The sequence below is a fragment of the Babylonia areolata genome, chromosome 3, assembly GCF_041734735.1.
Source record: "Babylonia areolata isolate BAREFJ2019XMU chromosome 3, ASM4173473v1, whole genome shotgun sequence".
NCBI lineage: Eukaryota > Metazoa > Mollusca > Gastropoda > Neogastropoda > Buccinidae > Babylonia > Babylonia areolata.
The window spans coordinates 26,178,047-26,188,998 of record NC_134878.1 but is presented as its reverse complement, the minus strand read 5'-3'; the positions used below and the strand labels follow the sequence as shown (position 1 = coordinate 26,188,998).

General features: G+C 40.8%; 1 protein-coding gene across 6 annotated transcripts in view; it reads left to right on the top strand.

Annotated features, from left to right (window-relative positions):
- The first annotated feature begins 3,283 nt into the window (after positions 1-3,283).
- LOC143279889 (nardilysin-like) overlaps positions 3,284-10,952 on the top strand; it is a 72,530-nt gene continuing 64,861 nt past the window's right edge. For 3 of the 6 annotated variants that reach the window (XM_076584188.1, XM_076584184.1, XM_076584187.1), the window contains exons 1-3: positions 3,284-3,412; positions 5,400-5,519; positions 6,333-6,606. In XM_076584188.1, the coding sequence (XP_076440303.1) occupies positions 5,476-5,519; positions 6,333-6,606 (318 nt within the window). In that variant the 5' untranslated portion in view covers positions 3,284-3,412; positions 5,400-5,475. Of the gene's footprint in view, positions 3,413-5,027; positions 5,125-5,399; positions 5,520-6,332; positions 6,607-10,952 lie in introns of those variants that run through there. The other 3 variants (XM_076584185.1, XM_076584186.1, XM_076584190.1) reach the window with 3 other exon arrangements.

Here is a 10,952-nt window from a genome sequence, read left to right as displayed (position 1 = left end):
GTGTCTAGGGCTGGGTTTAGGAAGGCAGTGAATCCACATTCACTGTATCTAGGGCTGGGTTTAGGAAGGCAGTGAATCCACATTCACTGTATCTAGGGCTGGGTTTAGGAAGGCAGTGAATCCACATTGTCCACAGCTTTAAATACCTGGGAGCAATTGTGACAGATGAGGGATCCAAACCTGAAGTACTCTCCAGGATTGCACAGGTGACAGCAGCACTCACAAAACTGAGGTACATCTGGAACGACTGGAACATTGCACTCGGCTCAAAGATCAGACTGATGCATACCCTGGTGACATCAATACTCTTGTATGCATGTGAATCGTGGACCTTAACAGCTGAAATAGAAAAGAGAATACAGTCCACTGAGATGAGATGCTGTCGAAGACTCCTGGGCACTGTGTCTAGGGTTCGCTTGAGGAAGGCAGTGAATTTACATTCACTGTGTCTAGGGCTCAGTTTAGGAATGTGAAGCCCAGTCCTCTCCATCTGCCATTTTAAACTTCCCGAACCAAAGTCAGGTTCCCATTCAATCCTGAGTGTTGCCAGGAAAATCAGTGTAAAGTGCCTTTTCCAAGGTCACAACACCATTTGGAAACCGGGCGTCAAACCCTGATCACTGATGAACACTGTCAAGAAGTCTAATGCCTAACCAATTCTACCACAGCACCAACTGTTCACTTATTCATCATGAAAAAAAAAGTCTGCCCATCACATGTTCCAAACATATCAACAGATAAAATGAGAAAAGTCCACATCCTTCACCTTTTCAAGAATGTTCACTTTCTTGACCTTGGAAAGCAGAGAATTCTCCACACTTCATCAGTCATGGACACCTGTTAGTCTGGGAGACAGGAAAAATCTGTACCCTTCACATGTCCTGCTTTTGCATTACTGCAGAAAAATATCCACACACACACACACACACACATGACTGGTTTATTGTCTGTACAGAGGTAGAGAAATTAACTTTTTGATATCAATTGGCACTCTTCATATTATCATCACTTCAGTTAAACTGAAAAAAAAAACAACAATAACAAGAACACACATGCACACACACGCGCCCTCACAGACACACACCACATGGAGTATCAAAGCTATGATTATTTCTGTGGATATAAAACTACCAAAGATTCCTGAACTGATGTTGATACAGACACCTCCTCCAGTGAGATCTGCAGTTCATTGTGCTCCGCTCGCTTCCTCAGCAGGTCTTATGTGATTGATTGACAAATACAGCACACACACACGCACGCACACACACACACACACACATTATCATCATCATCAGATCCATCATGGAATATGGGTCAACTGTATTCACCCCATATCATCAAGGTGACATCGACAGACGAGAATGCGTCCAACATATTGCTGCCTGCTTCATGATATGGGACCACCGGTCCACGGAGACGGGCCGTATGACAACCATGCTGCTCGGCCTGCAGCTCCAGAGTCTTCAAAACAGCCATCGAGGTCTCAGACTGACTTTCCTCAGTCGAGTGGTTGAGGGGCCGGTGGTGCCACTGCCACCAGAAGGACTTATAGAGACACATAAAGAAAACTAGCATCATGTACTGCCCTGACACAAAGTGACTATCACACAAAACATCATCGAACGTTCAGCAACAAACAGCACTAGATGTTTTACAGTGCCACTTTCAAACACTGAACAATAGAAGATCTCCTTAGAACTCCTTATTTATAAGAACAACAGTGGAGTGGAACCATTTGTCTGATATTGACATCAAGTCAGCTGGTTTCTGGTAAACGTTCCACACCCAACACCAACAGTCCTACTCCTGTGCACAAATCCTCCCTTCCCCCTCCTCGTTATAGTCATTCTTTGATTGGCTCTAGCAACATATTCATCCAGATCCAGATATGAGATGCACATACAAAAATAAAACACTAACATTGGTATTCGGGCTTCACATTCTCACACCTTTTTTAATACATAAAAAATATTAGCACTTTACCACCACAATGTAACTGTGTAAGATGCTGACAGTTTACATTAGCAACCAACCTTTTTCGCGGATACACAAAGCCAACAAAAACATAACATACACAAGAGAGGCAAGGCCTTCAAGACTCACTTGTGATACACTTAAAAAAAAATCCAAGCTTTTTATGTATTGAGTATAATTTCAGAATGTAATGTTTAAGATGAGAAAGATCAGTTTAAAGCAAATTAACTCCCCTAGCATTAATTACAGAGTAATTTCCCTTTTTTACTATCTGCATCAAAACGTTTGCAAAATAAATAAAACTTCCATGCTTAGCAAAAGAAGTTCCTGTTTGAACAAAAAATGAAAAAAAATGACTGCTCTAGTTGTTGGGTCAGAATATCAGATCAAAGTGCCAAGTTTAGAGAATACAAAAAATATTAATATAACAGTAAATGCAGTTTGCATATAATTAGGCTTCATTCTTTATTTTTTTGTGTGTCCATCCCAGAGGAGCAATATTGTTTTAAACAAGATGACTGGAAAGAACTGAATTTTTGCTATTTTTATGCCAAATTTGGTGTCAACTGACAAAGTAGTTGCAGAGAAAATGTCAATGTTAAAGTTTACCACGGACACACAGACACACACACACACAGAGACAACCGAACACCGGGTTAAAACATAGACTCACTTTGTTTACACAAGTGAGTCAATAAATCACTAAGACAATTACTTCTAATCATTATAAAAAAAAAATCTTATTTGTTGGGAACACAAATATATCAGTGTTGTAAGTCAACTCTACTGACAATAAAAAAAAACAATAAAAAAACAAAACAAAAAAAAACACCGTACTTTAAAAAAGCGTTTTAATACGCTGCCTTGCCCCATTGTGTTTTCTGTTGCTGAAGAGTTACCGGGAGTCTTTATTGTTTTCGTAAGTTTTGCAGAATATTCATAAAAGCCAACTAAAACATCGAGGACTATGTATACAACGTAGTTTGTTTATTTACTTTCTTGACATTAAGGACTGACACTTTTAAAATTTTTATAAATGCACAAAAAGCATTCCTTGATAAATCGAAAGGGGACGAGACATCTCTTCTGCTTCAAGCTAACAGTACAAACGAAACAGGGTTAATAATTTGCAGAATTATAAAATTAGAGTCAGGCGTTGACATTATGTTTATACCAATAACACGGACAAATCATAAGATACAGTGGTTGAAAATACATTGTTCTTTAAAATCCATGAAGTTGTCCCTGAGTAAACAGTGGATGTGTTAATGAATAATCCACCATTTGAAAATATTATTGTTTGCTTTAGGGGGAAATGGCGGCTGCCATGACCAACCGAAACACCAGTTGAAACTACCATGTGAAGTGTGCCGTCTGAAACATCTGTCATTCACGTGTGTGCGTGCCTTTATTAATTCTGCTGAAGAATCTCGAAAAGGTAGCGGCTAAGCTAGGTATCATGCCAAGTATTTTTTTGCTTGATTGTAACATATGTTGACCCAACCACGGGTAACTAGTTTCAGTTTCTGCTGTTTTGATTATTATGTTTCGAGTATGTTGCAGGATCCAGTGAAGCATGCGTATGCAATGCTGGGGGAAGGAGTATCCAATAAAGCACGCGTATGCAATGCTGGGGAAAGGAGTCGATGATTTTTTTTAAAGCGTGCCTGGGTCTCTGATTTTCTTGCGGAACTCCTCTTGTGACTTTGCATTCACATCGTTATCACTCGTCTAACATACAATACCGTGAATACGTTTGTACGAGAAAGTAGAGAGTTTCAATCTGCACAACAACAGAAGTTTTTGAAGTTTGGGGTGTACTCCTGGGGACTTTGCATTCCCTTTTTCGTATTCATTTCTGATTACATTGTGGTGTTTGTAAATGTAATGTGTAGTTACCTCTTGTCTTGTCCATGATCCTGTGGTAATCTCAGTACAGGGCAACATTCCACAATAGGGGTGTGCGCTCTAGGAGACTGATGTCTGTGTATGACTGTTAAGCCCCCTAGTTCAGCCAGGGGAACCAGGGTCCCACACAGCATCAGTTAAAAAGAAAAAGAAAAAAACATCAACTGTCCTGTAGCTATACAGAGCCAGAGGCTCGCAGCCAAGCCTCAGTCCTGGTCTTCAGAGCCTGAGGGGAAATGGCTGGGATGATGTGGTCTGGAATCTGGTTTCACAGGCGGACAGCTGAAGGGAAGAAGGAGTGCCTGTGGGAGTCAGTGCTGGAGTAGGGGACCTGTAGTTTCTCTGGGTGGCCTCGGACAGTTTTATTACTTTTACTTGTCTGCACTATAGTACCCTCCTGGGTTTCCACTTCAAACAAGCCACCCATGATCTTATTCATCATGTTGGCCTTGGCTGCAGTGCAGCACAGTTTGAGGGGGTCAATTTCCAGCCTGGAGACAAGCTCGGTTGCACTGGTGGTGGGGCGGATCTTAGTGATGGTATTACACATTCAAACCACAAGTCTTTTGTTAGTTTTAACACATTTAAAGAACTAAACGAGGATTGACATTCAGACTGTATGTTGCCCAGCCTCTGGAAAGGAAGCCAAAAGGGACCATTACCAGTGGGCCAGCATCTTGTGTTGTGTGTGTGGGCATGCTGCAGTGCGTATGTGTATTGCTGTGGTGAGGGAAAAAGTGTAGGGCATGCCGACCACAGCCTGTAGAGTACGCTACATTATGCAGCCTTTGTAGTGCTCTGTGTGGATGGGCATTCAGGAGTTTTTCATTGAGTCAGATAAAAGACTTTAGAGCTGGTACCAACTTATCAACCACTGAATACAGCAGTGTCAACTGGATGGTGTGGTGGTGTTGCTGCAGGATTTGGACCTCAAGCCAAGGTCTTCAAGCATTGCAGAGACACATCCAGGATCCCTTGATTTGAAATCCCCTTTTATAAATCTTGTGGGCGTTCAGATTTGTTATCTCCTGTATATGTAACAATCTGAGATGGCAGCTGATACTCAAGATTGATCTGATGAGCGCAGTATATTCTGTTTATTTATGTATTTACTCTTGTTTTCATTAATTTCAGCAGGGTAGATCTGTTCCTTTACAGGAAGCCCAGGATGGAACTGGTGTTCCAGGCGGTGATAGAGACATTTGTGTGTCACTAGAGGCTGCTGGAGAAAGCAACATCAAGGTTTGTGATAGTGGTTACATCTTGAAGAATGTAACTAAGATCACAGACTGTACTTCAGAGCCTGCTGAATGCTTCATGAGTTTCCTTTGTGTGATCAGTTTGTGTTATGATGTGTGACTTATCATTACTTTGACATATTGTTAGTTCTCTTTGCATCAGTTTTGTCTTGAAAATATTGAACACATCTATCATTCTATGTAATTGGCAGTACTTCTTGGCCACATCTTTTTCCTCCTTGGTGTATTGATTGTTGGATAATTGTTGACTGATTTCAGCTCCTTGTCTCGAGGTTCCCTGTGCAGAAGGCAGAGGTATATTTAAAGCAGCACAGCCAACAACAGCAGAAGCAACATGAGTCACATCCTTAAGTCCCCCTATGACAAGAAAAACTACAGGTCTGTTAGACTGTTCTTACTCAGGTTTTTATTTACATGTATACTTTTGACTCTGTGTGTGTGTGTGTGTGTGTGTGTGTGTGTGTGTGTAACTCAGATGTGTTTGGGGGTTTTCTGGAATGCTTTTTCCACCCAAGAAAGAATAAGGATTGGTCATTCACAACTGACTGCGGAGGCATCATTGTCAAACTATTTAACAACTTCAGCATGAACTTTCCACACATTTCATTACTAACCAAGTATGATAATTATGTATGTTGTCCCCATCCCAACACAGAACACACACATGCTGGACACAATAAAACCTTAATTCTACTGATTGAAGAAAAGCAATGTATAACTGATCAGTTAAAAAAAAAAAAACAAAAAAAAAAAACAACTTGAATGAAAGGAACTTTTTTTTCTGTAAACTGTACTTATTAAAATTAGAAGCTTATAATTATTTGATCAAATGAAGTAATATATGACTGATAAATGAAAGATGAATATTATCTCTAAAAGAGAATTCTGTTCACACATTTGATTACAAAAGGCCGCATATGTTTTGTCTCTACAGAACAAGACAAAGTCATACCATGCTCCCGCATTCCAACAAGAACACCCATTTATAGTAACCATGATAATGACTAACACTGCAAAGGTCATATAACAACCAATATTATACAAATTGCTGTGCCTGTTGATCCAGACCGCATAAACAGAAAATAGTGGGAAGTAAACGGATTACAATAAAATGATGAAATATAGTACACTGAAGTAAACACTATTGAAACTGTAAACAGTCACAGATGCTAATGAGGGTTTGTTGTGCAGAGAGATCACCCTGAACAATGGGATGACGGCACTGCTTATCTCGGACATGGACCAGGTGACCTTGAGGCCCTATCCCGTGCACCGCCACGCACCCAGGTGTCACCGGGGGAGCTCCCACACAGATGACATTTTGGAGGAGAGCGAGATGGAAATGGAGTATACAGACATGAGAACGTCGTGTGAGACCAGCGATGACAGCATGTGTGAAATCCCTCAGGTGTCGGGATTGCTGCCGGCACTGGCCAGGAAAATCTCCTATGATGAGGAGAAGAAGGTAGGTAATGTTGGGGGGCTTGGGGGTAGAGGGGTCTGTATGTGGTGCATGAGGGGGAGGGAGAGTTGTGAATGAGTAACTGACTTTGGTTGGGGAAGGCTGAGATGGAGAGGACTGAGCCCTGCCTGCCGAAGCCAAGTCCTAGACACAGTGAACATGAATTCACTGCCCCAGTGGTTGTAAAAGGATAGAGGACCTTTAACCTTTCACCTGATGTGGTGCATGACCAGGTAAATGTGTGGCACATGAATTATAGCATCTTGTACAGTTGTAGATTAGTGGACTCATTTGATAGAGATGCTGGACAGAGACTGGTTTGGGATGACAGATTTGTGTTTGTAAAACCCCTGGAGTCGCAGTTCTTTGGAAAGAATTTCATCACCACTTGAACTAGTTTCTTGAGCACATGTGCTGACTTATCAGTGGTCACCATTATTGAGTGAGGTTCATTTGTCCATGGTGTGCACATAGTTGTGTGCATGTGTGTGTGTGTGAAGAAAATACTGCATTGTAAATGTCTGAGTTCTGTGTGCATATATAACACAGACACACACACATGCACAGACTCTCTCTCTCTCTCTCTCTCTCTCTCACACACACACACACACACACACACTTTATTCATCTAATCAAGTAGCATTTGGGGAAACAGGTAGATATCCACTGAAAATTCGTACAATAATTAAGTGCATAAAGTATTGGTTAAAACTTGTTAAATTACCGCCGACAAGACTGTGTAAGCAGGCTTATGATATGTTACTACAGCAGCATGAAGAAGGAAAGAAAAACTGGATAGACAATGTAAAAACTGTTCTTGTCAAAAATGGGTTTGGGATTATATGGATTAGCCAAGGAGTAGGGAGTGATGTCGCATTTATTTCGGAATTTAAGGATCATCTTATCAACATATACAAACATGTACAAAACTGGCATTCAGACATGGAAGAAAATGCAAGATATAATTGGTATTTTTCGTTCAAAAATATTTTCCAGTCGGAAAAATACATTTCTATAATTACAAATAAATGGTAACGGTGTCTCCTTTCTCGATTTCGATCCAGGACCTTAGGGCTTAATACAAATAGAGTATGGTATATTCAAAATAGTTAAAGTGATAGTGTATGTTGTGTCATCAGGATTTAGAAAATGAGGATCATTTGGTTTTCCATTGTAAGGAATACAGTGTTATTAGAAATGATTATACATTCTTTACAGATCCGTTTGCATTAAGACGTGATCTAGTAGCTATCCTTTCATCAGATAATGAAGACATCCTATTTTCACTCGCCAAATATATTGTAGAAGCATACAACATTCGAAGGAAAAGATTAACCGAACGATCGTTTTAACATGATAGAAACATAATGCAGAGTAAAATATAAGATCCATAACTCAATTTAGATTGGTAAATAACCAAAAAAAGGCTCGGCTGCAAAGTTGGATGGTCATATGTTCAAATTAATTACTTAGTATTATGCATGAGTAATATGGAATATGTTGTATTAATGTTGTGGGTGTGAATGTATGAGTGTTTATGTGTTTATGAATATGTATTTATTTGCTTGTTATTTCCCCTTATTTTTCGTTTTACTTTTTCTTTTCGTCGTCTACTAAAATAAGCTGAATAATCCCCCTTGGCACTAGAGCTGTAAAAGGCTATTTGCCAATAAAAAATTTGTCATTGTCATTGTCTCTCTCTCTCACACACACACACACACACACACACACACACACACACACACAGAGAAAGGTAAACAGACAGACATACATGCATGCACACAGTCACACCATACCTTCGCCACAAGATACAGAAAAAAAGAGAACACACAAACTCATGTTTGAAAGGCTGATTTTTTCCCCCCTGTGTTTTTGCTCTCCTCCTGACAGCTGTTGTGACAGACTTTCTTGAATCTTTTTTGTTGTTGTTGTTGCTTTTTGACAAAAGTGGGGCAGAAGTAAAGTCCCCTTGAGAGATGTAAAGTGCAAACGATGCGGCAGTAACTACTTCCCCTTGGATTCGTCTGTGGATGACAGTGACTTCAGCAGCTGTGAGAATGGTGTTGAAGTCATCATGGTTTGTGCTTGTCCACTCTTGTTGCCAGTTACATGTTCGGCATCCTGTTGACAAGATGCATGGTCTGTACATACTGACAGGCATGCATGTCCATGCACACCACACCCCTCACAGACATGCACACTACACACATACACACACACACACACATCCACAACACAGCCCATGCATGCACACATACACATACACACACCCATGCATGCACACCACACACATATGCATGCATACACACACACACACACACACACACACACACACACACACACACACACACACACACACACTCATAGCTTGAAGCGTGATTGTATCATTGGAGTTATTTAATGCATAGCTGTATTTCCACAATTTCTGTGACTGTGATCACACAAAAGGAGCAGTAAGCTGCTGCAGATTGTTCCAGCAAATGTGCTCAAAGTGTTTTTTTCTTGTTTTGTTTTGTTGTTGTTTTTGTTGTTGTTGTTTTTTAAATGTTACCTCAATGTTCTTTTTCTTTTATTTTATTTTGTAATTTCTTTTTTCTTATGAATGAAAGAATACCAGTTTGTTGAGTGTGTGTTACGCTGAATGTTGCTGTTTTGTTCAAGATTGAGTTAATTTTCAGGCATGCAAATTGGAAACAGATAGCGAGTGATTGTTCTGTGGCATGTTTGTGTGTGTGTGTGTGTGAGAGAGAGATGATGGGGTGGGTGGGCAGGATAGAATGTGATTTTATAGATCTGTGATGGTGGGTGGTTCATGAAAAAGAAAAAAAAAGAGTGAAAACACTAATTACAGAAAGATGGTGAATGTCTGAGTGAGAGTGGAAAGATTAAATATGATAGTAATGAAAGTACATACAACCCCCCACCCCACACCACTCCAAAGTAAACCAGTACAAATTGTTAGAGGTAACTAAGATGCTTACCCACAACTCTCCGAATTGGGAAAATTTATACATAAACATTTTGTTCTGAATCATGGCTTCATATTTAGCCCTCTGTGTTCACAAACTGAACTAAAAATCATCACTGATAACATTACCCTGAATATGACACAGCATAAATCATGGGTTGAATTATGTCAGGTAGTTTTACTGTGCTCCAGTTATGACAGAATTAGAGCTTTGCAATGTAACATTTATGACAATCAGAGTTTGGCAGTGCACCAGTTACAACAAGCAGAGTTTTGTGACGTGCCAGTAATAACAATCAGAGCTTCGGCTTTGTTCCGTTTATAACAGAGTTTGGCTATGTACCAGTTATGACAGAATCAGAATGTTGTCTAGATGCCAGTATGACAGAATTAGAATGTTGGCTATGTTAGTATGCACATGTTTGGTAATCATATCAATGGCTAGGTCCTAGTTACGACAATCAGAGCTTTGGTTAGGTACCAGTTATGACATTCGGAGATTTGGTTAAGTGCCAGTTATAACTATCAGTACTTTGGCAAAGTGCCAGTTATGGTAAACAGAACTTTGGCTATGTATCAGTTATGACAGTTAGAGCTTTGGTTGGGTGCCAGTTTTGACAGAATCAGAGCTTTGGCAAAGTACCAGTTATGACAGAATCAGAGTTTGGGTATGTACTACCCATGACAGAATCAGGGCTTTGGCTTTTTACCAGTTATAACAATGAAAGTTTGGTTACATACTAAATACAACAAAATCAAAGCTTTAGCAAGGTGCCAGTTATGACAGAATTAAGAGCAGTTGGCTTGGTGCCATTTATTACAATCAGAGATTTGTACCAGTTATGACAGAGTCAGAGCTTTGGTTATTGTAATGTGTGTGTGTTGTGTTTATGTAGTGTATTGTGCCACTTTGGATGTAGCCAGTGCCCACACTGCACTGTGTGTTGTATTGTGCCCCCTGTGGTGTAGCCAGTGCACACACAGCACTGTGTATATTGTGCCCCCTGTGGTGTAGCCAGTGCCCACACTGCACTGTGTGTTGTATTGTGCCCCCTGTGGTGTAGCCAGTGCCCTCACTGCACTGTGTGTATTGTGCCCCCTGTGGTGTAGCCAGTGCCCTCAGTGCCCTGTGTGTATTGTGCCCCCTGTGGTGTAGCCAGTGCCCACACTGCACTGTGTGTAATGTGCCTCCTGTGGTGTAGCCAGTGCCCACACTGCACTGTGTGTAATGTGCCTCCTGTGGTGTAGCCAGTGCCCACACTGCACTGTATGTTGTATTGTGCCCCCTGTGGTGTAGCCAGTGCCCACACTGCACTGTGTGTTGTATTGTGCCCCCTGTGGTGTAGCCAGTGCCCACACTGCACTGTGTGTTGTATTGTGC